Source organism: Urocitellus parryii, chromosome 9 (genome assembly GCF_045843805.1).
Source record: "Urocitellus parryii isolate mUroPar1 chromosome 9, mUroPar1.hap1, whole genome shotgun sequence".
NCBI classification, from domain to species: domain Eukaryota; kingdom Metazoa; phylum Chordata; class Mammalia; order Rodentia; family Sciuridae; genus Urocitellus; species Urocitellus parryii.
The window spans coordinates 6010260-6035437 of record NC_135539.1 but is presented as its reverse complement, the minus strand read 5'-3'; the positions used below and the strand labels follow the sequence as shown (position 1 = coordinate 6035437).

Below are 25178 nucleotides of genomic sequence, written 5' to 3'. Positions count from 1 at the left end.
CAGCTACAGCTGTGTGCACCGCCTGAGCAAAGCCTGTTGCCTATGGTTTGCCACTCAAATGCTGCCAATGTCACTGCCCCAGCCAGGTAATTCCAGCAGGACAGAAAAGACACTCCACAACCTTCAACTGCCTGAACAGTCTGCCACCAGCCACACTTTCCTGTTTAGAGACGTCAGTCAGCAGCTGCCAGAGGCCTTATCTAAAACCTTCACGTCAATACTCTTGACAATCAAAAAAACCTATAACTCTGCTTTCATGAACATTTTTGCATTTTTAAAAAAATTTGAATCCAGTGGCACTGAGCTACATACCCGGCCCTTATTTTTATTTATTTGTTTGTTTGTTTATTTATTTATTTTGAGATGGGATCTGGCTAAGTTGCTGAGACTGGCCCCAAACCTGTGACCCTCCTGTCTCAGCCTCCTGAACTGCTGGGATCACAGGTGTTTCCCACCACAGTTTTAAATAAGCAGCACACCTGATGAATCACCACATGATGTCGTTTAAATTTTTCTTTAAAAAGTCCACACAGTAACTCCATATCAGAAATAACTCTGTGGGAAACCATATGGGGAAACCTGGAGACAAGGCCCCTGTGGTCACAAAATGTTCTCGGTGAGCACTCTGTGGAAGTAGCAGAAAGTCCACGATGAAGCTTAGATAGGACAAAGTCACCAAGAGTCAAGTGGCACCTCTTCCAAAAGAACTGCTCTTAAATGGACTGTTCATCCCTGCCTGCTTGTAGGGCTTGAGTTCCCAGCATGCACTTCCTGCTCAAAGATAGGTCTGGCACACCTCAAACTCAACCTAAAAGGGTGACTCAGCCTCTCCCCCACAAAGCCTGCTCCTCTTCCTTTGTCAAAAAAATTTAATTTCTAAATTCTTACATCTACATATGCTATCCTAATAAACTGTAAGCTTGTTTAATAATTATGTCACTCTATTAATTCAATTTATGAACAAGTCAAACAGCATGCATTCTGCATGTCATTAAATCGAAGACTTGACTAGGTCTAACACACACAGACTTCAGAGATGTACATCTGCAGAAAAGTAAGCAAAAAAAGGTGCACCTAAGAATTATGAAATAATATATGGATATTTTTAACAAACCTCTAAATCTATATAAAGTAAGAGACTTCAAATAGAATGGCCAAAGATAAGAGCCACAATGAGATGCATTTGAAAATTTAAGAAAATGTACATTTCCTTTTCTTTTTTTTTTTTTTTTTTTTTTTTGGTAGTTGGGATTAAACCCAGGGACACTTCATCATTGAGCCACATCCCCAGTCCTTTTTTTATTTTGAGACAGTCTCACTAAGTTGCTTAGGCCCTTGCTAAGTTGCTGAGGCTGGCTTTGTACTCATGATCCTCCTGCCTCAGCCTCCCAAACTGCTGGGATTATAGGCATGCATCACTGTGCCTGGCTACTCACAGCTTCTGAAGCATGACTTTCCTTTTGAAAAAGTCCTCAAGAATGGTGCTATTTCCAAGAGAGGAATTAACCCTTTCAGTGCTCTTGGCAACACAGCCTATGGGAAAGGAGGCTGGGAGTGTCAGGGGTGGCCACAAAGGCTGTTGGTCCCCAGGTCTCTGTGCATGTACATTGCATCTCTCAATGGCAGACTGTGCTCCCCACAGATCAACTAATGACGCCATCTGCCTTATCTTACTCAGCCTCTCAGCAGCTACCATTTCCTGCAGCCTAGAGGTCTTCTCTTTGCTGTGGTGACTCACTCCCGTACTATCCCCTTTGCTGGCTATTCCTTCATGTCGTCCCTAGCCAGGCTGTCTAGTGATCTCCCTGGGTCATATTATTCACCCTAGAGTTGTGAGTGCACTGTGTGCTTTGTGAGCGCTGCTGACTCCCAGAAGGCCAGTGTTTGCTCCACTTGTATGCCTACCTGCTTTCACCACCTCTTGGGAATCCATAAGTATCCCCAAAGGCACTAATCCCTGTCCTCTCCACCAGCTCCGTAAAAGACTTTTCACCATGTCTCCCATACAGCTACCCAAATGGCAAACCTCAGCTAGTCTCCCATACCCCCAGTGCATCCAACCACATCTAGGCCACTAGCTCCTCCAGCCTTTGGCAGTGCACTCCATCCTCAACCTCTCCAGCTGGCAGCCAGAAAAAGCTCTGAAGGGTATTAAGACCGCAGATCATTCCCCTGCAAGCCAAGGTCTCTCCTATCCAAGAGCCCTGTGGCTGGCTCCTACTTGGCCCTGAGCTTCATATACCCCTTTTCCCCTCCCCAAGAGTCATCTTTCCCATGCACTAGACTCCTGCCACTTTCTACACAAGCCAATGCACTCCTGGTGCCCTGGGGTCTCTGTGACATCAAATGTCCCCTTCTTGGTGCAGCCTTCTCTGAGGGCTCCACGTAAGGTGGCTCCTGTGTTAGTTTCAACCACTGCATGCTATGCAAACTTTGGTGCAGTTTTCTGCCGGGTTTCTGTTCTTGCGACTAAAAGGCTCAGGGGTCACTCCAGTTGAACTGGGCTAACTGGGCTGCACGAAATAACCACACAAGAGACACAAATACCTTTTTCTCAGGGGTCACTGTGACGGCTCCTCTGACCTTAAGGGTTCACAGGAAGAGAGAGAGCGAGAGCACATGCTGACCTCCTTTATTGAGGAAAAGCTATACAAATGAGGCAAGGGGTCAGGTTTCAGGGGCTGAGTCTATCTTCATGATGTCCACTGTCAGCAGGTTGACTGACACCTGGGTAGGCCACACCCAAGGACACAGTAAGAGAAGGGAACACACACAAGGCACTTCCTTAGAAGATTCTATCGTAAACAGGGCAAGGGGTTATATTACAAAGGAACAGGTGAGCGTAGCTTCACCCATGGGGCTGTAGCAAGACACATCCATGCAGGAGACACCAACCCTCGAACCCAAGAAGGGTGGGGAAATCTCTGCCAAATTTCTGTGACTGAGCGCCTCAGCACCGAGCCAGGGAGTGTGACTCAGTCCCGTGTAAGGTTGGTCTCCCACAGTTTTCTACTTATTTTCTGTCACCACTGCAGTCCTAATTTCACGAAAGAGGAGCATACCCTGCAACATTCACACCTGTATTCTGGATGCCCACACTAGTACTCGGGCACATAGAAGGACCCCCAAAATGGGACAAATTAACAGAAAGACCCTATCCCTTCCCTTTCTTAACACCACTCAGCAAAGTTGGAATCCTGTAGAAACCCAAAAGACAGAAAAGCAAGAGCTCCTAGGTCAATGACCATGTAACTTAAATTATTCCATCAGAGCCTGACCTGGTACAACGTAATTTGGCATCAAAGTTCATACCTAAACTGTTTGGTACCAAGTCTAGTCAAATTCCAAAGATTACCCAAAACATGAAAAGAAGTACAAGTGAGTTCAAGGCTTATTTTCCTTTTTTTCATTGAACAGACCTAGTTTTTCTGTAACCACTTTTCTGCATAATGCAAAAATCTGTGGTTTTCAAGAGGCCAGATATAATGGAGAAAATTTGAGGAAGATCACAAAACAAAATGGAGGAACTGCAAACAATCGGAGTAAGCACAGGCAAGGGGGGCATTCCCAGGGGACCCAGGGCTTCTGAAGCATGACATCCGGGCTTAATTAAAAAGAGCTTTACAGCTGGGTTTGGTGGCACACGCCTGTAATCCCAGCAGTTTGGGAAGCTAAAACAGGAGGATCAGGAGTTCAAAGCCAGCCTCAGCAACAGGGAGGCGTTCAGCAACTCGGGGAGACCCTGTTTCTAAATAAAATACAAAATAGGGCTGGGGGATGTGGCTCAGTGGTTGAGTGACCCTGAGTTCAATCCCTGGTACCCAAAAAAAAAAAAAAAAAAGAGCTTTACAGACAGAAAGCTATATAGTCTTGAACAAACCAAACTCCCTCAAGCTTAACACCCTCATCTATAAAATGGGGCCTGTAATGATGCCTCTCACGAGGCCACTGCAGGAATAAGGTTAATCAGAGGGCATGAACACTTAAAAAGATGCCAGGCAAACCATGTGTGCTCATGTCCAACCTCCCTGCCAGCCACTCCAGTTCCTACCTCCAGCAGGGCACTGAAGGCCACACTGGGATCATGCTGCCTCCCAGGCGTGAGGGAGCTCATTCTATCCCGGAGCCTCCAAAATAAAGGGTCCAGGCCAACAGCAGTAGTAGTCACTCAATTTTGCCCTTTGAGGACATCTATGGTAGATCTCTCTCCTTAAGTCCATATGGGCTTTTGTGGGAAAGTGGCCCCCAATTCCCGTGGACAAGAATGCTTCCTCAGTTTACCATGATCCTGGGAAGCCCAAGAGAGAGAAAGGGGAAGGTGAGAAGAGAGTAAGGGAGGGAAATGATTAGACTCCAAAAGACAGACCAAAGAATGAGACTTCACTTTTACTGCTTCCCCCAATCACTCTCCACAGTAGGAGTTCCAAATGGTGGGTGTGTGCGCACGTGTATGTGAGCGCACAAGACTGTGCCCCTAGGGAACTTATGTCAATATCTGGACACATTTCTGATTGCTACAAATGCAGTAGGGAGAGAGGGCCATGGGCATCTATCTCATGGGAGATGGCCAGAGATGCTGTTAAATATCCCCAAGGGTCCAAGAGGCCCTGTAACAGAGAACTGAGAGTCCCCAGGGCAGAGAGGCCCTGCAGCCCTAGTACAGGAAGGAAAGAAGCCTCTGTCCACTATCTTGATGAGTAGACCACAGCCAGCAGATTCAGTCCTACAAAGCAGTAGCCCAGGCTGGCAGAGTAGAGGGATTGTATTAGTCAGGTGTAGGTAAAGAAGAGAGGGTGAAGTGGGGCCAGCAGCCAGATTTTTTTTTTTTCTCCCCTGTGGTGCTTGAACCCCAGGACTAGCACATGGTAGGAAAGCACTCTATTAGTGAGCTACATTCTCAACCTCAAACAGAATTTTAAAGGAGAAAGGAAAGCTAGGCACAGTGGCCCATATCTGTAATTCCAGCTACTCAATAAGCTGAGGCAAGAAAATCATGAGTTTGAGGCCAATCTGGGTAACTTAAGGAGAAGACCCTGTCTCGAAATTAAAAATCAGGGCTGGGGCTGTAGCTCAGTGGTGGAGTACTTGCCTAGCATGTGTGAAGCACTGGGTTCGATTCTCAGCACCGCATAAAAATAAACAAACAAACAAAATAAACATATTGTATTCATCTACAGCTAAAAATATGTTTTTTAAATTAAAAATTAAGAGGCCTGGGCTCAGTAGTAAAGTGCCCCTGGGTTTGATCCCCAGAACTGAGGCAGGGGTAGGGCAGATGACAAATGTTTTTGAACATAATCCTCTGGCCTTCTTCTAAGACTTCCCAAATTGCTACTGCAGAAATATGTGAGTAGCAAGCTTAGAAGGTCTGACCACTGGCAATAAGCCCAGGAAAGAAGACAGTTGTCTGTTCAGGGCTTGACCAATCACCAAACACAAATCAGATGTTCAACAGTTGGGGTGTATACAGTGAGGATGGACCACAGTAGGCATTGCTTCCTCCATGATCTGAATTAACAAAGATTTTACTTTGTGGTGCAAAAGGAGGTATTTTCCCACTAATATCTTGATTAGTTAGGTTAGAGAGTTCGGGGACTGTTCCTGTTTTATAGGGAGAATGAAGATGTGAAATCATCCATCAACTCAGGCACAAGATCTATCTTATCAACAAAACGAAGTCGTTGGAAGACAAAAATGTCATTTGTTTGACCATAACACAAATTGATGAACTTTTACTGATAGCTTCAAATCACTAACAAATAGCAAGCTAATAAAAAGCCAGTGTTGCTGATTCTGCAAAGAAAAGTAAAGTAATTCACTTATGTATATTTTCTTCATAAACAAAGGAAGTCTGTGAGGAGTGGCTATCCCTCCTGCTGTCAGCTCATCACAGAAAATGTAAAGATCACTTAGAGAGTAACTTAATCATAAGAAATATGGGTTATCTTCCTATCACCCACTTAACACACTGTCGGTGCAATAAAATCCATATGCCAAAGCACCCACACCAAGTCCCACAGCACTGAGCACCAAGGGCACCTTACCATATTTGGCACATTGGTGACTGAAGTATTCTTGATGTCTGTAGGGAAGGTAGGCAAACTATTGACCATGCTCTGTTTGCTGGATAATTGGGGGTTCACTCCAGTGGCTCCCATTTGCTGCCCTCCAGGTTGACTGAAAGGCTGTCCAAATGGACTTGTGTTACCAGTCATTCCCATCTGAAACAAAAACAGGTAAGATCAACTGTCACAATGCAAACATACATTAAAGGAAGGGCCTCAGAAATGTTCACTTGATCCAATGATGGAAAAATTGTTTATTTCCTATGAAACTAAAGGCTCATTATCAGAGTCCACAATCGGGATTATAAACGCAGCAAGTTGCTCAAAGCTATCACTTCAGGGAGAAGGCTAATGAAGAAGCTTCAAACAGTTATGTCCCATCCTAAATATAACCCAAAAGAGGCAGGACTTTTCTCCCTCACTCTCAGACATATTCCTCCTTCCCAGATATGGATCCTTCCAGAATCTCAGGGAGTTGGTTCAGATGTGAACTAAGTGTTCATTAGTTCAAAAGCAAAGTAGAAATATTGGTAATGAAATGATATCTTGGATTTGCCTTAAAATGACCCAGCAAGGTAGCTGGTGGCAGCAAGAGGGGCATGCATACAAGGGTTAGTAACTGCCAAATATACTAAGTAGACAGGACTACATCGTCCCCCTCTAATAGTATGCATGCTGGAAATTTCCCCTAATAAATCTTTTTTTTAAAAAAAAAATTAAAGCAAACCAGGCATGGATTACACATCTATAATCCTTTGGAGGCTGAGGCAGGCGGATCACAAGTTTGAGGCTAGCCTCATCAACTTAATAAAATCCTGTCTCGGAAAGGGGGGTATGGCCGAGGATATAGCTCAGTGATAGAGCAATTGCCTAGTATGCATGATCCCTGGATTCCATCCTCACTACTACGAAAGAAAATAAGAAAGAAAAAAGTGAAATAAAACTAAATATATGGTAGATTAGGTAAAAGTGGGAAGGAGGAATTCTCAGCTACGCCTCCAGGAGACCAACCACAGACCCAGGTCAGTTTCCTCAGATCACATAAGTTCCAGCCTCCTTAGGTACATTAGGAATCCCCAACACATTACCCTGATGCTTTCTTGTCCCCTTGGGGAGGAACAAAGACTAATCATTAAGAAGCTGGATGTCTGAGCTACTTGCCTTTGTTTTCTCACAAGCTGTCCAACACTTGCTCTATATTTCTAGCATCCTGGTCTGTTTGATGTCTGGACAGGAAAGAACCCCAGGAGTGAGTTTCCATCCAAGAACTCACCACCAGCCTCACATGGTGACTACATACCAGCACATCCACTCTGGGTAATTTAGATCCCTCTGAGAATTTCCATCTCCTTATCTGCAATATGAGTGTCTTGAACAAGACAAGCCATGTTATTTCTTTCAGCTCTAAAAGTCTACACTGCCAACAAACCAACGTGAAACACCGCTAACTCCAAATGTCCCCTTTCTGCTGAAATAGGTCTACACACAGAACCAAACACACAGCACCAAAAGTACTTCAACCAAAAAGATATTGCTCTATGCATTCTTATACACAGGTGGCTTCCCTCTACCCTGAGCCCTCAGAGTTGGCATTTCTCACCTTTCTGAAAGTGATATCTTTCTAGCTACCACTTTTGCCCTATGTGTTCTATGTGAGTAAACTGAAACATAAATCCTTCACCACGCTCACCAATGAGCCTCAACCTTCAGCTCAGGAGAGTTCATCAATGTGAAACTATAGTGAGCAAATTCTCAGCTAGGTTCTGTCAAGTGTTATCTGAAACTCAGACTGAAGCAGTAAATATATTTTCAGAAAGTACTGTGCTAAATTCTAGTTAGCAAGTTCTTAAAGGCCCAGAATTTGAAAACGTTAACAAACATTATACAGTTAAACTTTTCTAATTCCTCAATTTGTCTACTTTGGACCACTTATATCAGAATACATGACCTCAGTCACCTTCCTCAACTTGTCCTCCTTGTCAACAGCATTCACCAAGGTTCTGCTGTGAGCCAAGCCCAGTGCTGAGCACCAGGAGACAGCTTTCCTACTCACCATGGACCTTGCCCCTTATACCACAAATTTGGCAAATAAGAAATCAATGTCATTTGGAAGTTTCTGATTAATTAGGATTTGACTAGCATCAAGCAACCAATGTGGCTGGCAGGTGGTACATGGTGAAGGGTCTTTCTACTCACACCAAATGCCCCTTCAGTGAAGAAAGGGAAACCCAGCAGCTGGGGTTATAGGCATATGCCACTGCACCCAGCATGTCTGAACTGTTTTGAAGATCCACTTCTAAAACTCTGCATTTCTGACAGCATTCCAATGATCATTTTGACAAAGTAAAGAAAATGGGATGGGTATACCTGGTCAGTAGGGTAATACCACCTGGTCAGACTATGCAGTACTTGCTACATGGTCAATTTCAAAGAGGAACCTTGTGTTTGGAAGCACTATAATAGATTTCTTTAGGAAATTTCTCTGCATCTTTTCTCCTTGGACATCAGATAGGATATAAACTGCTTCCATATAGTTAGAATTTTTAAAAGGTTAAATGCCACAGCAAAGTCAAAGGTCACATATGGCATATAAGAAACGTCCACCTCACAGAGGTTCAACCTGAGCCATGACAAAAGCAAACAAACCTAGTGTCTGGCCCCAGACTTTCCTTAGTCAGCTCAGGGTCAGTAAACAACACGGCCAAAGAGGCCACAGTCCTCCAAAGGCCCACTGATCACCTTCAAGCAGGCAATCCTTGACTCACCCCAAAATGTCTTCAGGGAAAGTCAGGAAGAACTCAGGGCCACACTCCAGTCCTCAGTTGAAGTTTAAGGGATAAGCCATTTGCTTCTGAGATTCTAAATTTCTAAATTCTTATTCTATATCTATTCTTCATTAATCAAACTGAACATCTGTGGTCCTCAAGCCTAGGCTAACACATGTGTACTTGGAGCACATATACTCAAAATGAAATAGTAAAATCATAATGTCACTTCAATTAATTAAAAACCTTCATTTAATCTCCGTACAGTTACTTGATGATTATCTAGTGAATGTGGCTTTATTTTCCATTGAAGTTCATCAAAATCTGGGGTAAGACTTCTAGAGAACTTCTGAAGTAATCTTTTCAGCAAAATCCAAAAAGCAGAACAGAAAAGAAACAGGGAGTACTCATGACTATGAAAGGGACGTGCTAACAGGTAAACAACAATGGAATGCTAGCACCCTCCAACGGCCCATTCGTGTTTAAGTGTTTCTACTCTGTCCTTCCAAACAGCCCTTCATATTCATGCATTTAATTTACGTTCAATCTCAGAAAAATCTAACTGCAATAAGAACCTTAAAAAAATCTCTCTCATAATGAAATCGATTAAATAATACCTTAAGCTCTACCAAATTGTCCAACAAAAAAGCACTGTGATGAAGTGTATCAGTCATTTGAACACCTGCTTGTCTCTTCACTGAAAGAATAAAAATACGTAATCTACAATTCCTGTGCATAAGGAAAGAACACACTAGAGAAGACTGGGGGAGGGAGGATATGAATACCAGACTAGAACTTACCCACCCCAAGGACGAAATGGGGTGGGGTGAGGGACAGTAATGACCCTTATTTAGCATGACCAAGTTATGAGACCTGACAACCACAGCTCCTTTAGAGCCCAAGAGCAAGGCCCACTCTATTCTTTCTTACTAATACAAAGGCACCTGCAGCAAACTGGCGGCAGTAGCATCCAGCCATCGGCCAAAAGCAGCTTGGGTCCTAATGTATGGCATATAATCAAGAGACAGTCAACAACACAGAAGAAAGGGTGAACTATGCTTCTCCTCTTCTGGCAGATATGGTGAGGCAGAGCACTACACAACTGGCATTATCTATCATAAATAATATTTATGATGACCCATCCTGAGTCTGTCTTGGACTCAAAACCAGGATAAAAAGTACTGCCCTCCTTGAACATGTGTCTCCTCTGTAACTCTAACGTATATCAGCACATAGTGGGTACTTCGTACTTGTGGAAAGAACCCAAAATGAACATTCCCAAGACATCACTGCCCTCAAGCCCTCAGGAAACAGAGCCCCGTGTGTCAGCCCCGAGGAAGGAGGTTGTCAAAGAACATCGGGCAAGTCAGGGATGCTGGGCACGATGGCAGTCGGAGTGCACTGGGAAAGACAGCAGGACTCTTTCTAACCATGTTCTGAACTTCCACAGACCTGAGTTACTAAAATGAATTGACAAACAGTTCACTTACTCATGTTGAAAAGTTGGGCAAAATAAGCATATACCCTTTAAGTTGATTTTACAGAATGACAGTTTTGTGTGTGATGGAAGCAAGACAGGAGAGCAGTCTAGCAGTCTGGGTCAACTGTGCCACACCTCCTGGGCCAGCAGATCTTTGGCGTTGGTGCAAGGTTCCATCCATGCCCTAATCCAGAGCCTCTCACCTGGGATCCAAAATACTGAACCATCAGCCTCAGTGGTCATCATCTCTGACTTCAGAAAGCCTTCTCTGTTTACTTTGGTGTAGAGGACAAATATAATTTTCTACTTGTAATGATATGACAGCTATTAAAATATTAGTAAGAAAACATGCTCTGAACCCCTAAAGAGCAGAAATATCTCTGTCTCCATTGCATTAATCAGGGGAACATCCCTACTGCTCACATTTCCCACCTAATTCATCAAGTAAGACCTAGTCTATAAAGAAGGCAGTGGACAGAAATCTGAGAACTATCTAGGGGTTAAGGAGGACCAGCACTGAGTGGAAAGATGAGACTGAAAGAGTGCAGGCAGATCACACAAGAGAAGCTTCTCCCTAGAACAGGCTTCTGCAGTGGTAGCAAGCCACAGAGAGGCACTTTCTTCACCCAGGACCACACTACAGCAGTCCAGGGTCTACTGGGAGGAAACAATGGGTAGGGACTGCTTGGGCAGTTGGTAGGGACACGAGAGAGAAGTCTGGTTAATGACACCTATGCAAAGTTTTGTACGACATTCGTTTTGGAGGGGGAAAGAACATTATTCAATTTCCCCACAATGCTCAAGGAAGAGCAAGACTAATTCTGATCTCACAGGACCATGTGCCACTCACAGGACCATATGCCACTTGCGGGAGACTTAGCACACAATCTCCTTCCCCAGAGGCACTGCCTGGGTATGAAAACCACCTAGTCACAAACCAATTCCTCCAGGAAACTGCTTGGAACAGGCACTCACAAAAAGAGTCCAACACAGCTAAATGCCTGAAGGGATACTGTGCAACCAGCAGGAGCAGAAGGACAAGTAGACAGTGCTGCCAATGCAGGACCTCACTTGACTCAGCGGGGCCGTAGGAAACACATCCAGTGCCAATGCTGAGTTTGATGTGGTTTCAGTGAGACCACTAATCACACTGCTTTTTCAAAAGTTGACTACTTCAGTTTCCTCACACCTTGAAATACACTTAAAACCACACCACAGTAGAGTGCTCAGAGGAAGCAGAGCTTTGTCGGTCAGAAAGCATAAGGGGGGGAATATATAAGCAATAAGGTTTGTGGGGATGACCAGTTAAGTCAGGGTATTAAACCTGCCACTTTATTCATGAGGAAAGGATAAGCAGAATACACCAAATCAGCTCAAGAACTCATCCCAAAGCTCTACACATCTCCAGTACAGAGACCGTACCCTGAACCATGAGGGTGTCCCCTTCCCACTGAGGCCCTCCAAGCAGACTGGACTTGAATGAGTACCACCGGCCAGAGACATGGGCTCTGCCTACAAAGACCAAACTACTGCCATGGGACAAAGCCAGCACGATGCCCATTTGGGGGGGGGGGGGAATGAAAAAGTTTTACTGGAACACAGTGATGGTACGATTTTATTCAGAGAAGTGGGACAACCTCATGGTCAGATATATGGACTTGGGATATTTACTTAGTCTTAACAGTGGCTCTGCCACTTACTATGTCACCTTTGGAAATTTATTTAAATTTCTCTGTGCCATGATCTTAACATCTGAAAACTGGAGATAACTGTACTTCTTAGGGCTGTGTGCAGATGACACAAACTCAGATGTGAAGCACCCAGAAGAGGAGCTGACATGCAAGAGTGTTATGGTGTCATCTGCTCCAGCACCATGATTATTCTGAGACTTTGGGACGGGTCGCTTTATACTTTATGTTTCTAAGTACACCTATGGTAATAAATGAAATAAAGAAGTTTCCAGGAACACTGATGGTGAGGAGTGGGCAGCCAGGCCAGGTGGACTCACTGCATTTAATCATGACATGTGCTCACAGCAACGTCAAAAGCCCTGTGACAGCCCTGTAAGTTTACTCCTTATACAGATACTCAAGAGGCCACTATTTCCAAACTGTCCTGGTGCATTACCAGCTTTTCCAGTCTTTACTCTCTCTTGTTTTCCAGCTTTAAAAACAATTAATTCAGAATATTCACTTCAAACTTAGAATATATCATAAGCAATGTAATCAAACTACCCTGATCTAACATCCCTGGGTTGAGATTTATACCAAAATGTGGACAAATTGAACAAGAATGCTCTCATGAAGAAAAAAACTGATGTGCCTCCCTCTCATAAGTGACCACGCCATCACAAGCACTCTTAGATACGGTTCAGCCTGCCCTGACACGTTTGTTGAGTTGAGGTTTTCAACATCTTCCCCAATCACTGGAATACACTTAAAAACTACAAATGTATATAAGGTGTGTAAGAACACCACCATTCAGTTTGTAATAACCAAGTATTTGTAAACCATTTGCAGGCCAAAGTATTCATTCTTTTCAATGACATGAAGAACCAGAACTAACTGAAACTATGGCCACATCATTTGTAAAGCCAAAAGCATTTTTTTTTTGGCAACCTACCAGTGTTGGAAGGAAGCCAAGAAAAGCAGTTTTCATGGAAAGACACGACTGTATTCAGTTGTCCGCTGTCACCGCTTGCTCCTGGAATCTTTCCAGCACCTCAACTTGGCAAATGGAGAGTAAAGGGCAGAGGCCACCACTGATAATGCCACAGGCAGCACTAGCTGGCCAGAGTGCCCCTGGGCAGAACTGGGCAAGAGCACCTGGGCACTTGACCCCATTCTTACAGCTGCCACCTTGGAGAGCACTCAGCAAACCACATCCCAGGTCTGAAGACTTCCCTTGAAGAGATAAATTCTAACTGAAAGGTGAATAAGAAATATCTAGCAACTCTCATCACGCTTCACTTGGATAACATGTCTTCTTTCAGGAAGCTGTGACCAAACTGAGACTTAGAGCAATGGATACTCAAGCCTAGAGATCTTTTGATAACAAAGCTGGCACCCTAATATCAGTGCTATAGTTCAAGAGACCAGGGCCTCGGGAAATTCCAGCTCCCCAGGGTGCAGTCTTCATTAATTCACAAGCAAAACACTCACCCAGAGAGTGATGGAACCAGAGAGTGGTGGAAAGACGAGAGTGGTGGAAAGACGATTTCTAAGCCTCTTCTAACCAGCCATGTAGTGGGGATAAACTTCTTGCTCCTCTAAGCTTTAGTTTTCCTCATGTATAAAACAGAGGAGAATTTAGATGATCACTGGGTAACTTTTAAAGTTCCTTCTGATCCTAAACTCTGATGGCTTTGGTTTCAATATGTGCTTGATTTATGTGAGGTTAGGATTCCTAGGAGAAGCAGCTACTCGAAGGGAGTAACAATTCGAGGTCCTGAGTCTTCCTGGTCCTGAAAGACCTCACCCCAGCATTACCCTCTATAGGGCCCCTGTGATGGCCAGTGAGTTTTCCAGAAAAGCAGGATCTCATGGAGCACTTCCTGTAGTCCACACAGCAAAAGGACAAAGCTTCCACAGCTCTGTGCCTCTGCATCCATGTCCTGAATACTTTATAGAAAGCACAATCTGAGGCAAAATAAACCAAAGAAAGAGTGATCAAGCTTAGTAGATTATTTTTCCCAATTCCTTCAAATCCTAATTCTCTGGACAGAGGAGCAGCCTCTTCAGGACTAATAATTCCTAGCCCAACCCAGTCCATCCCTGTATGGCCTAACCCACAGTGACAATGGAGAAGTAGTAAAGGGGAAGAGGGGGTAAGGGGAATAGTCAGGCATAGCAGCACACATGCTGATAATATAATCCCAGCTACTCAAGAAGTTGAGGCAGGAGGATTTCAAATTCAAAGCCAGCTTGGGCAACCCAGACCTAGTCTCAAAATAAAAAGGGTTGAGGATATAACTCAGTGGTAGAGTGTGCACAAAGCCTTGAGTTCAATACCCTATACAACAAAGAAAAAAAGAAAGGAAAACAGGGGGAGGGGAGATAACCAAAAAAAAAAATCGTTTCAAATATAAACAGAGAATCTATAAAAATTCTTTTAATTAATACTGAAGCTCAACTATAGCACAATGAAGCAGAGATGAGAGCTAGCCATAAGTCACTAGATGAACTAATAAGCATGTACCCCAAATCCTCTGCAGCAGACAGCTCTCATGACAAGCAGAAATGCACCTTCCTCCTGACAATTCACTCACTGATGACAATGACAGAAAACATACACAGAGGAAGCCACAAAGGAACAAGGTTATGTGAGTAAAGGTAATGAAGGAACCCACAGCAAGGAAAAGTAAAAAAGGGTAACCTGAAAGAAGATGTGAGAGGAAAAGAGCCAAAGGAAAAGGTGACACTCTGAGAACTGGGCACCCCCTCTCCAATGGAACAGGAAACCAGAATGAGTTCTTGAAACAGGCTGTCAACTTTACCATGGGAGCAAGGAAACAGTACAAGGGGATAAGCCCTAGAAGACAACCTCAGGAACATCCTCAATTCAGGTTCTGTGTCACCTCCTCCTGGAAAGCCTCCTGGCTAGGGTGGCAAGAGGAAGATGAGTAGAAGGCGGTGGCCCTAGAACACTGAACACCATGACAAGAAGGGTAAAGCACACACAGAGAATAGTACAGTCATTTCAAAACATCTGTGGCTCGACTTCTTATAAAACACTGAGTTGTGAAAAGTCCTATCAAAAATACAGCTGGCACAGGAAAATATCTTAAATCAAGTCCTCCTGACAGGTGATATTGATGAGGAGACTCTGGGGAAGCCTGGAGCTAGCTTAACACCTGGTTCCCAGAGAGATCACATTCAAGGCATTATGGCAAAAGGGACTGGTGGGGTTGGTGAGCTGGCTGTGTGACTGCAAGTCACTCTTGATTACTGGCAGGGGAAAAGCTCCTTTAAGTTTAAAAAAAAAAAAAGAGGGTCACAAAAGACACAATCCTGTAGGCAAGCATTCACACACACACAATAAAGAGAAAAGAATGTTAAAATGTTTAATAGTGATTACTCTGGAGTGTTTATTTTCTTTTTTATATCATTCAAAACATCTATACAAAGCATTGTTTTAAGGAGGAAAAACTGGTTTTTAAAGTCATTCTCCACTCAAACATACTGTCGATAATGACAAATGACTGACCCACTGTTTAGCTGTAGGGTTGTATTTAAAGTATTAATTGAAGCCGTCAGCAGACACTGGATAAACTACTTAGACTAAACTGATTGTGACTGTCAAGAGATTACTCTGGGGTGGCAATTTAAATCAAATGCACCCTGACTATAACATGGCTTTCAAAATTGTCACACTTTGCTCTAATGTATTATTCATGTGACCAGAAAAGTCCAAATAAATGAGGCTCAGCCATTGCTATTAGACATCTACCACCAGTCTTCGCAGAGAAGGCTGGGAGGAAAGAAAGAACAAAACAAAACACAAAAACAAGCAGGACACTTAGAGTTGTCTGTTGTCTAATAGTCCGCTACCTCGGCAATCACACAACTGGCTCCTAGTGCAACAGAATGGATCAGGAATTCACCTGAGCATGTTTAGTTACCAAATTCAGATTGCAACATGGTTATTATTGGAATATATCTGTACAAGGAACAGGCCCTCATGGCAAGAAGGCCACCCAGCAGCTGTCACATGGTCCCCCTGCCCTGGGATAAACACTCTTTGAAAAAGATGTGGTAACGTAACACTTATCAAACAGGAAAGTGACTCGTACTAGGCCTCTTCCAGGGGACAGGTACTAAATGGTGATGGAGGCAGGCAATACAAAGGGGCCAAGTTCTCTATAGTCCAAGGTAAGAGACACAAGCCACAAAGAGATAAAATGTAGGCTGTCAACAGGTGATACCACAATGACTGTGAGGTGGATCTCAAAGGAGCTTAAGAAGTCATCCTTGAGCTGTGCCATAACAACATAAAGCTCAGCTGCAGGTGCTCTGCATTGTTGGCAAGAATGAGAACGTATTGAGACACTTAAGGAAGGGGCCTGGATATCCCATTATTCTTGCAGTTTCAAAGCCTCTCTCTACTCAAATAACTTAAATGTACATAAAAACAGACTGGAAGGAACAGGAGTGAGTAGATTATTAAGGCTGGTAACTCGTCTTAAAAGGTAAGCACTGGCTCAGAGAGCATCACTCACACTGACAAACAGGACAAAAGTTACTTGGCTTGCTCCAGTTGAAAGCTGAGGACATGATCCAAGAGCCTCTCCACCTCCTGGCTGCTCCTTCCTCAGCTTACTGTGGTTTCAGTGAAACCCCCAGGGCAGGGCAGAATACCAAGGTGAAGCCATTCCCTGAAAACCCAGAGAGCACAGCTGCCAAGCAGACAATGACTCCTGATTTATGAAGACCCTCTCCGTACCTGGTTTTAGGGGAAAATGCACTTTGTAACCTCCCCCTGGTCTGTCCTTATCTCTGTGCTCCAAGCCTCACCTCCTTGTACCAGATCAGGACATCTGTTTACAGCTGAGATTATATACCTGCTCTCCATTCACACAGGGTTGCTCTGACTTCCTGTTTCCAACTTCAATGGCACAGCAACATGTAGGAAAACGCTCTGAAAAAACAAAAGGCACTGCACAATCTTGGGGCAGCTTTAAGGTCTCTTTCCAGATGCAGAACGCACACACAAAAAAAATAAGCTCTAACATCAGGTAGGACTCTGAAATGAACAGATCTTCTACAGTTAAAAACAAACAGGAATGCACTCAAACTGCAACAATGATCAAGTCAGTAATTCCAGACAATGTTTGAAGACCACATCTCTCAGTGCTACTGATCTCTTGCTCTGGTCTAGGAAGAATTTAAGCTAGCCTGTTCTCCAGTTCAATCTTCATTACTTGCAAAAAACACAAAATGAATAACATGGCTCATTACTGAGCACATGAAAAGTTTCCACCTGGTTAACAAAGCAGCCACTGCAATCATATCACTTGAGACCAAGTGCCACGTTCTCATCCTAAAACGTGTAAGAGATTGCCATCCACTGATAAAGTACTGATAAGTACTCCCTGACAAGAAAATGTCACCAGCATTCAATTCCGGGTTCTAGTCAGGCATTAGTTGGAGGGTCTAGACATTTTTCTTAGAGCCTGCAACCAAAAAGGAAAAGTGAACCTTTATACAGTCAGAATGCATATCACACCAAGAAAATCAAAGACAACCAAATATACTTGGGGAAAGACCAATATATAAGCATGCCTTTGTTTTTAAAAGTATTAAGACAAAAATCTCTTGTTGCTGCAATTCATTCATATCCACTATTTGAACCTCTTATAGAAGGCCAAATTTTCATTTTAGAATTTTATTACAGACCTTCAAAAGATGAAGAAACAACAGAGAAGACTAATTTAAAAAAAGAAAGAAAGAAAAATACAGCCAGACGCAGTGACACACAGCTGTAATCGCAGAGGCTTAGGAGACTGAGGCAGGATGATTGCAAGTTCAAAGCCAGCCTCAGCAAAAGTGAAGCACTAAGCAACTCAGTGAGAACCTGTCTCTAAATAAAAAAAAATACACACACACACACACACACACACACACACACCAGGGGTTGGTGGTATACCTGGGTGGTAGAGTACTTGTCTAGACCTGGGTTAGATCCCCAGCACCAAAAAAAAAAAAAAAAAAGAGACACACACAAATTTCACATGCAGAATTCCAAATAAAATGTGTCAACACTCTACCCTAAAGTAGATAAAACATAATCCTCCTCACCCAAAGTGTTTACTGCACTTAGTGACTCCTTCCAAAGAGAAAGTATGGAAGGGCAACACTGAAGTGGAGAAGCCCGAGACACAACCACAGCCACGTGACCAAGGGCAACACCACCAATAGCAGTGCACCCCTGAAGTATGTGATGAAAACAGTTCTTCACCTCTAGGATATTCCCCACTACCCCAGTCTATCTTGAGAAAAACATCAAGCAAATCCCAAAAGAGGGGCATCTTACAATATCTTACAATATACCTAAGCAGTTCTCCTGTCAAGGTCATCATATGACCAAGGAAAGGCTAAGAAAATAGCACATTTAAGAAAGGTCTGTCCTGGAAGGGCTCCTAAAACAGGAGGAGGACATGAGGGAAAAATCAAGAAAATCCAATTAAAAGTGGACTTCAGTTAATCATCATGTATCAATACTGGTCAATAAATACACCACAACCATGTGAGATGTGAACAGGAAGCTGGGTGGGTGTGAGTCGACGAGGAACGGGACTTTCTGCACTTTCAATTTTTCTGTAAATCTAAAACAGGTGATTTTTTTAAAGCCAAATTTTAAGAATTAAAAAAATGATAACTATCAACAGGTATTAATTCAGACTAACAGAAATACAGGTGTTAGGGCTGGGGATGTGGCTCAGTGGTAGAGCACTTGACTCACATTTGTGAGGCACTGGGCACTGGGTTAGATTCCCAGGACCACTTAAAAATAAATAAATAAATAAAATAAAGATATTGTGTCCATCTACAACTTAAAAAACATTAAAGAAAAGAAATACAAGTGTTAGTTATTCTTTGTTCTTTTGTGTTTTAAAAATTTTAAAACACTCAGCAAGTTCTAAATCAAACCTTTCTTTGCTACCATAATGTAAGCAAAGTTAAAAGAGGCAAGGTAACTTCTTAGAACCACCTGTAAATCATATTTGTACTCATGCTGGCCTCCTGCATGTAAAGCAAGCACATACTTTACTAGCTAGGAGAGTCCACCTTCTCATGGGTCTGGCAAAACCTATTTGCTCTAAGCCACAGCTCAACCGGACCATGGGCATGGTGTGTTTCTATAAGATGTAAGTAGTAAATCCTTTCACACAAGAAAAAATACTCCCAGGAAATAACTCATTCTCCCAGATATTTGTTCCATAAACTGTGTATGGGGAATCCTGCTCCACACAGAGAAAGTAAGGCATCATACACTTCCTTGTTTTATTACAGATAAAATCATGTAGAAAAAATTCAGGATTTGGAGTCAGTCACAGGTGGATGTGAAGTACAAGTCTGCCACTTTCAAACACATATAATTTGAATAATCTCCTGGACAGTCAGAAAAGTAGCTCAGCAAATTTTATTCCTTGTGTAAAATAGATCTGGTATCGACCTCACAGGAATGTTAAATAAGAGATGATACAAAAAGATTTGCAAAGCACCCAGTACAACAGATATGTCCTTTCCTGCTCTTCCTTTCAGGAATACAGTTATTGTTATTCTCATTCACAAGATCATCCTGAAAGTTTAGGCTATCAGCACACACGTGCGCACACACACATATATATTTTAATGCCAAAAATGTTACATGGTAATCTACATAAAAACCCTTAAGTATTTTCACTTGATGTTAGATGGACAGCAAATTACAGTCTACAGTAAACATAACTCTTTCCAAAATACAGCAAAAACATTTTGGAAAGCTGGTCCTTGAAGTTATGCTCTGGACCCATTTACATTATGAATGTCAAGAACCAGGCTAGGGATGTGGCTCAGGGTTCAAGAGCTTGCCTGCTATGTGTGAGGCCCTGGGTTCCACCCCAGCACCACAGAAAAAAGAAACAAGAATGTTAAGTGTAGCAGTGACCAGGTTTCTACAGCCTATGGACCATTCAGTAAATAACAGATCATTTTTTTAAAATTTTATTTTTAGTTCAAAATATTACATAGCTCTTGACATATCATATTTCATACATTTGATTCAAGTGGGTTATGAACTCCCATTTTTACCCCATATACAGATTGCAAAATCACATCAGTTACACATCCATGTTTTTACATACTGCCATACTAGTGTCTGTTGTATTCTATTGCCTTTCCTATCCTCTACTATCCCCCTAACCCTCCCCTCCCCTCCCATCTTCTCTCTCTACCCCATCTACTATAATTCATTTCTCTCCCTTGTTTTTTTTCCCCTTTCCCCTCACTTCCTCTTATATGTAATTTTGTGTAACAATGAGGGTCTCCTTCCATTTCCATGAAATTTCCCTTCTCTCTCCCTTTCCCTCCCACCTCTCATCCCTGTTTAATGTTAATCTTCTTCTCATGCTCTTCCTCCCTGCTCTGTTCTTAGAGACATTTGGCATTTGTTTTTTAGGGATTGGCTAGCTTCACTTAGCATAATCTGCTCTAATGCCATCCATTTCCCTGCAAATGCCATGATTTTTGTCATTTTTTAGTGCTAATACTCCATTGTGTATAAATGCCACATTTTTTTTATCCATTCATCTATTGAAGGGCATCTAGGTTGGTTCCACAGTCTAGCTATTGTGAATTGTGCTGCAATGAACATCGATGTAGCAGTATCCCTATAGTATGCTCTTTTAAGGTCTTTACGGAATAGTCTGAGAAGGGGAATAGCTGGGTCAAATGGTGGTTCCATTCCCAGCTTTCCAAGGAATCTCCATACTGCTTTCCAAATTGCAGTCCCACCAGCAATGTACAAGTGTACCCTTTTCCCCACATCCTCGCCAGCACTTGTTGTTTGACTTCATAATGGCTGCCAATCTTACTGGAGTGAGATGGTATCTTAGGGTGGTTTTGATTTGCATTTCTCTGACTGCTAGAGATGGTGAGCATTTTTTCATGTACTTGTTGATTGATTGTATATCCTCCTCTGAGAAGTGTCTGTTCAGGTCCTTGGCCCATTTGTTGATTGGGTTATTTGTTTTCTCATTGTTTAATTTTTTGAGTTCTTTGTATACTCTGGATATTAGGGCTCTATCTGAAGTGTGAGGAGTAAAAATTTGTTCCCAGGATGTAAGCTCCCTATTTACCTCTCTTATTGTTTCTCTTGCTGAGAAAAAACTTTTTAGTTTGAGGAAGTCCCATTTGTTGATTCTTGTTTTTAACTCTTGTGCTATGGGTGTCCTATTAAGGAATTTGGAGCCCAACCCCATAGTATGTAGATTGGAGCCAACTTTTTCTTCTATCAGATGCAGAGTCTCTTTTTTGATATCAAGCTCCTTGATCCATTTTGAGTTAACTTTTGTGCATGGCGAGAGAAAGGGATTCAGATTCATTTTGTTGCATATGGATTTCCAGTTCTCCCAGCACCATTTGTTGAAGATGCTATCCTTTCTCCATTGCATGCTTTGGCACCTTTGTCTAATATAAGGTAGTTGTAATTTTGTGGATTGGTCTCTGTGTCCTCCATTCTGTACCATTGGTCTACCTGCCTGTTTTGGTACCAGTACCATGCTGTTTTTATTACTATTGCTCTGTAGTATAGTTTAAAATCTGGTATCGATATACCACCAGTTTCACTCTTCCTGTTTAGAACTGCTTTTGCTATTCTGGGTCTTTTATTTTTCCAGATGAATTTCATGATTGCTTTTTCTATTTCTGCGAGGAATGCCGTTGGGATTTTGATTGGCATTGCATTAAACCTATAGAGTACTTTTGGTAATATGGCCATTTTAATGATATTAGTTCTGCCTATCCATGAACAAGGTGTATCTTTCCACCTTCTAAGGTCTTCTTCTTTTTCTCTCTTTAGGGTTCTGTAGTTTTCGTTGTATAGTTCTTTCACCTCTTTTGTTAGGTTGATTCCCAAGTATTTTTTTTTTTTTTTTTTTTTTTAGGATATTGTGAATGGGGTGGTTGTTCTCATTACCATTTCAGAGGATTTGTCACTGATATACAGTGATTTATGCATGTTGATTTTATATCCTGCCACTTTGCTGAATTCATTACTAGCTCTAGAAGTTTCTTGGTAGACCCTTTTGGGTCTGCTAGGTATAGGATCATGTCATCCGCAAATAGTGATAATTTAAGTTCTTCTTTTCCTATCTTTATGCCTTTAATTTCTTTCGTCTAATTGCTCTGGCCAGTGTTTCGTGAACTATGTTGAACAGAAGTGGTGAGAGAGGGCATCCCTGTCTTGTTCCAGATTTTAGAGGGAATGCCTTCAATTTTTCTCCGTTCAGAATGATGCTAGCCTGAGGCTTAGCATAGATAGCTTTTACAATATTGAGGTATGTTCCTGTTATCCCTAGTTTTTCTAGTGTTTTGAACATAAAGGGATATTGTACTTTGTCGAATGCTTTTTCTGCATCTATCAAGATGATCATATGGTTCTTATCTTTAAGATGTGGCTCAGGGTTCAAGAGCTTGCCTGACATGTGTGAGGCCCTGGGTTCCACCTCAGCACCACAGAAAAAAGAAACAAACAAGAATGTTAAGTGAAGCAGTGACCAGGTTTCTACAGCCTGTGGACCATTCAGTAAATAACAGATAATTAAAAAAAAAAATTTTTAAGTTGTCAATGGACCTTTTATTTATTTATATGTGGTGCTGAGACTCGAACCCAGTGCCTCACACATGCTAGGCAAGCACTCTACAGCTGAGCCACAACCCCAGCCCAACAGATAACTTTTAAAGCATGAAGTAATCAATCACCACAAGGTACCCTATACACATAAGTTCACACCACCAAAACAGCATCTCTCAGTGATCTACACATCAAAACCACAAATTCATCACCACCTAGAGCCTCTTCAAACTGTCCCCATGTGTATGATGACTAAGATACTGTGAGCCTAACAGACTCCAGAGGCAGCACCCCTGGTCAGCTTTCTTGCTAACCACTTCAGGTACTCAACTGAGAACCCCCCAAAACCATGTCTAAGAAGGATGACTTCTCAACTACCCCAACGAAGTTTAAAAACAGCCTTAAAAAGATCAAACTCAGAGCTGGGGTTGTAGCATAGCGGTTGAGGACTTGCCTCACCCATGGGACACACTGGGTTGGATCCTCAGCACCACATAAAAATAAATAAAGGCATTATGTCCATATACAAGTAAAAATATATATACATATTTTTTAAAAATCTGAAAAGTGTGTAGGGGAGGAAGACAGGCATGATGCACATCTGCAATCCCAGTGAATCAGGAGGCTGAGGCAGAAGTTCAAGACCAGCCTCAGTAATTTAGCTCAAGTAGCTTCGTGGTAGAAAGCACCTGGGTTTAGCCCTCAGTACCAGGAAAGAAGGAATGAAAGAAAGGGAAGAGAGGAAGGCAGGCAGACACAAATTAAAAGGGTGAAAACAAACACTATGCAAGCACTAAATCATACAAAAAGTAGGAGTGGCTATGTTAATATGAGAAAAAGTAGACTTTAAGACAAATATTAACAAAAAAACAAAAAGAAATCATGAAGACTCAACTTATTAGGGAAACCGAACAACCCAAAATATATATTCACTTCCCAACACATAATAAAAGACTTCATACTGATTAGGAGAAAAAAATGAACAAATCTACAATTAACATTGTATATTTTAACATTCCTCTCTCAGAGTAGATAGATCCAATAGGTATTTGAACACAGCCAATTTACTCAAATTGACATTTACAAAACACAATAGCCCACAACTATAGCATATACAATCTTTTCAAGCATACATAGAGCACTCATCAAGAAAACCATCTGCAGGGCCCTAAAACAAGTCTCAATAAATTCAAAGAATAAATATCATACAGAACATGTTCTCTAAACAGAGTGGAACTGGAAAACAATAACAAATTTATGTCTGCAAAATACCCAAATATTTGAAAAAAAAGAAATACACTTCAACATCACCCAGGAATCAAAGAAGAAATCACAAGTGAAATATAAGAATATTTTGAACTAAATGACAGTAAAGACAAAATATATGAAAATTTATGATAAGTAATTACAGCAATATTTAGGGAAAATCTTTTTAAGTATCTACTGTGTTTATTATAAAGAATTCAAGGATGGGCAGGGAAATGAAAGACATACAGGGAAATGAAAGAGATACATAAGGTTGAGAGGGAAATGTCAAATGTTAATATTAATTAATATTAATTAAATGTTCAAATGTTAATAAGTCTAAAATCAATATCTAAGCTTTTATTGTAAGACACTACAAAACGATAAGAAACACAAAATAAGCAGAAGAAAATAAAGACAGAAATAAATAACACAGAAAACATAAAAAGCCAGGAGTGGTAATACAAGCCTATAAGCCGCTGGGCTGTGTATGTGTGTGTGTGTGTGTGTGTGTGTGTGTGTGAGAGAGAGAGAGAGAGAGAGAGAGAGAAAGAGAGAGAGAGAGAGAGAGAGAGAGAGAGAGAGAGAGAGAAATGTGGTATATATACACACAGTGGAGTTTTATTCAGCTGTAAAGAATAAAATTATGTTCTTTGCAGAAAAATGGATGAAACTTGAAACCATTATGTTAAACAAAATAAATCAACTCAGAAAGTTAAGTGACCCATGTTTTCTCTTACATGTGGAAGCTAGAGAGGAAAAAAAAGAGACCAGTAGAGGAAATGAACCAGGGGGTGAAGAGAGAGGGAAATACTGGGGAGAGACACTGGCCAAATCATATTGTTATATTGTGTGCATGTACAAATAGGTAAGAACAAATCCCATCCTTATATACAACTATAATGCACCCAAAAATGTGGGGAAAATATTAGATGAAATGTATAAACTCCTTGAAAAAAAATATGGATTATTAAAAGCAACATAGTAAGTAGCAAATTTGACTAGCTTAATATCTATTAAAGTAATTGAATCATAAGAAAAACCTTCAGAAGTGAATTTATCACTTAAGGAATAAATAATAATAATCTCAGATAAACTCAGAAAAAGGGGAGTAATTCTCAACTAATTTTATAAAGCTAGTATAATTTTTTAAGTATTTTTAGTTGTCAATACATCTTTATTTCATTTATTTACTTATATGTGATGCTGAGGATCAAACCGAGGGCCTCACACATGCCAGGCAAGTGATCTACCACTGAGCCACAACTCCAGCCCAAAAGCTGGTATACT

General features: G+C 41.8%; 1 protein-coding gene across 3 annotated transcripts in view; it reads right to left on the bottom strand.

Annotated features, from left to right (window-relative positions):
• The window catches only part of Crebbp (CREB binding lysine acetyltransferase), a 133071-nt gene that overhangs the window by 70658 nt on the left and 37235 nt on the right, over positions 1-25178 (bottom strand). For 2 of the 3 annotated variants that reach the window (XM_026385651.2, XM_026385650.2), the window contains exon 3: positions 6045-6221. The exons of the other annotated variant lie outside the window; for it this stretch is intronic. In XM_026385651.2, the coding sequence (XP_026241436.2) occupies positions 6045-6221 (177 nt within the window). The remainder of the gene's footprint in view (positions 1-6044; positions 6222-25178) is intronic. 3 annotated transcript variants of the gene reach the window in all.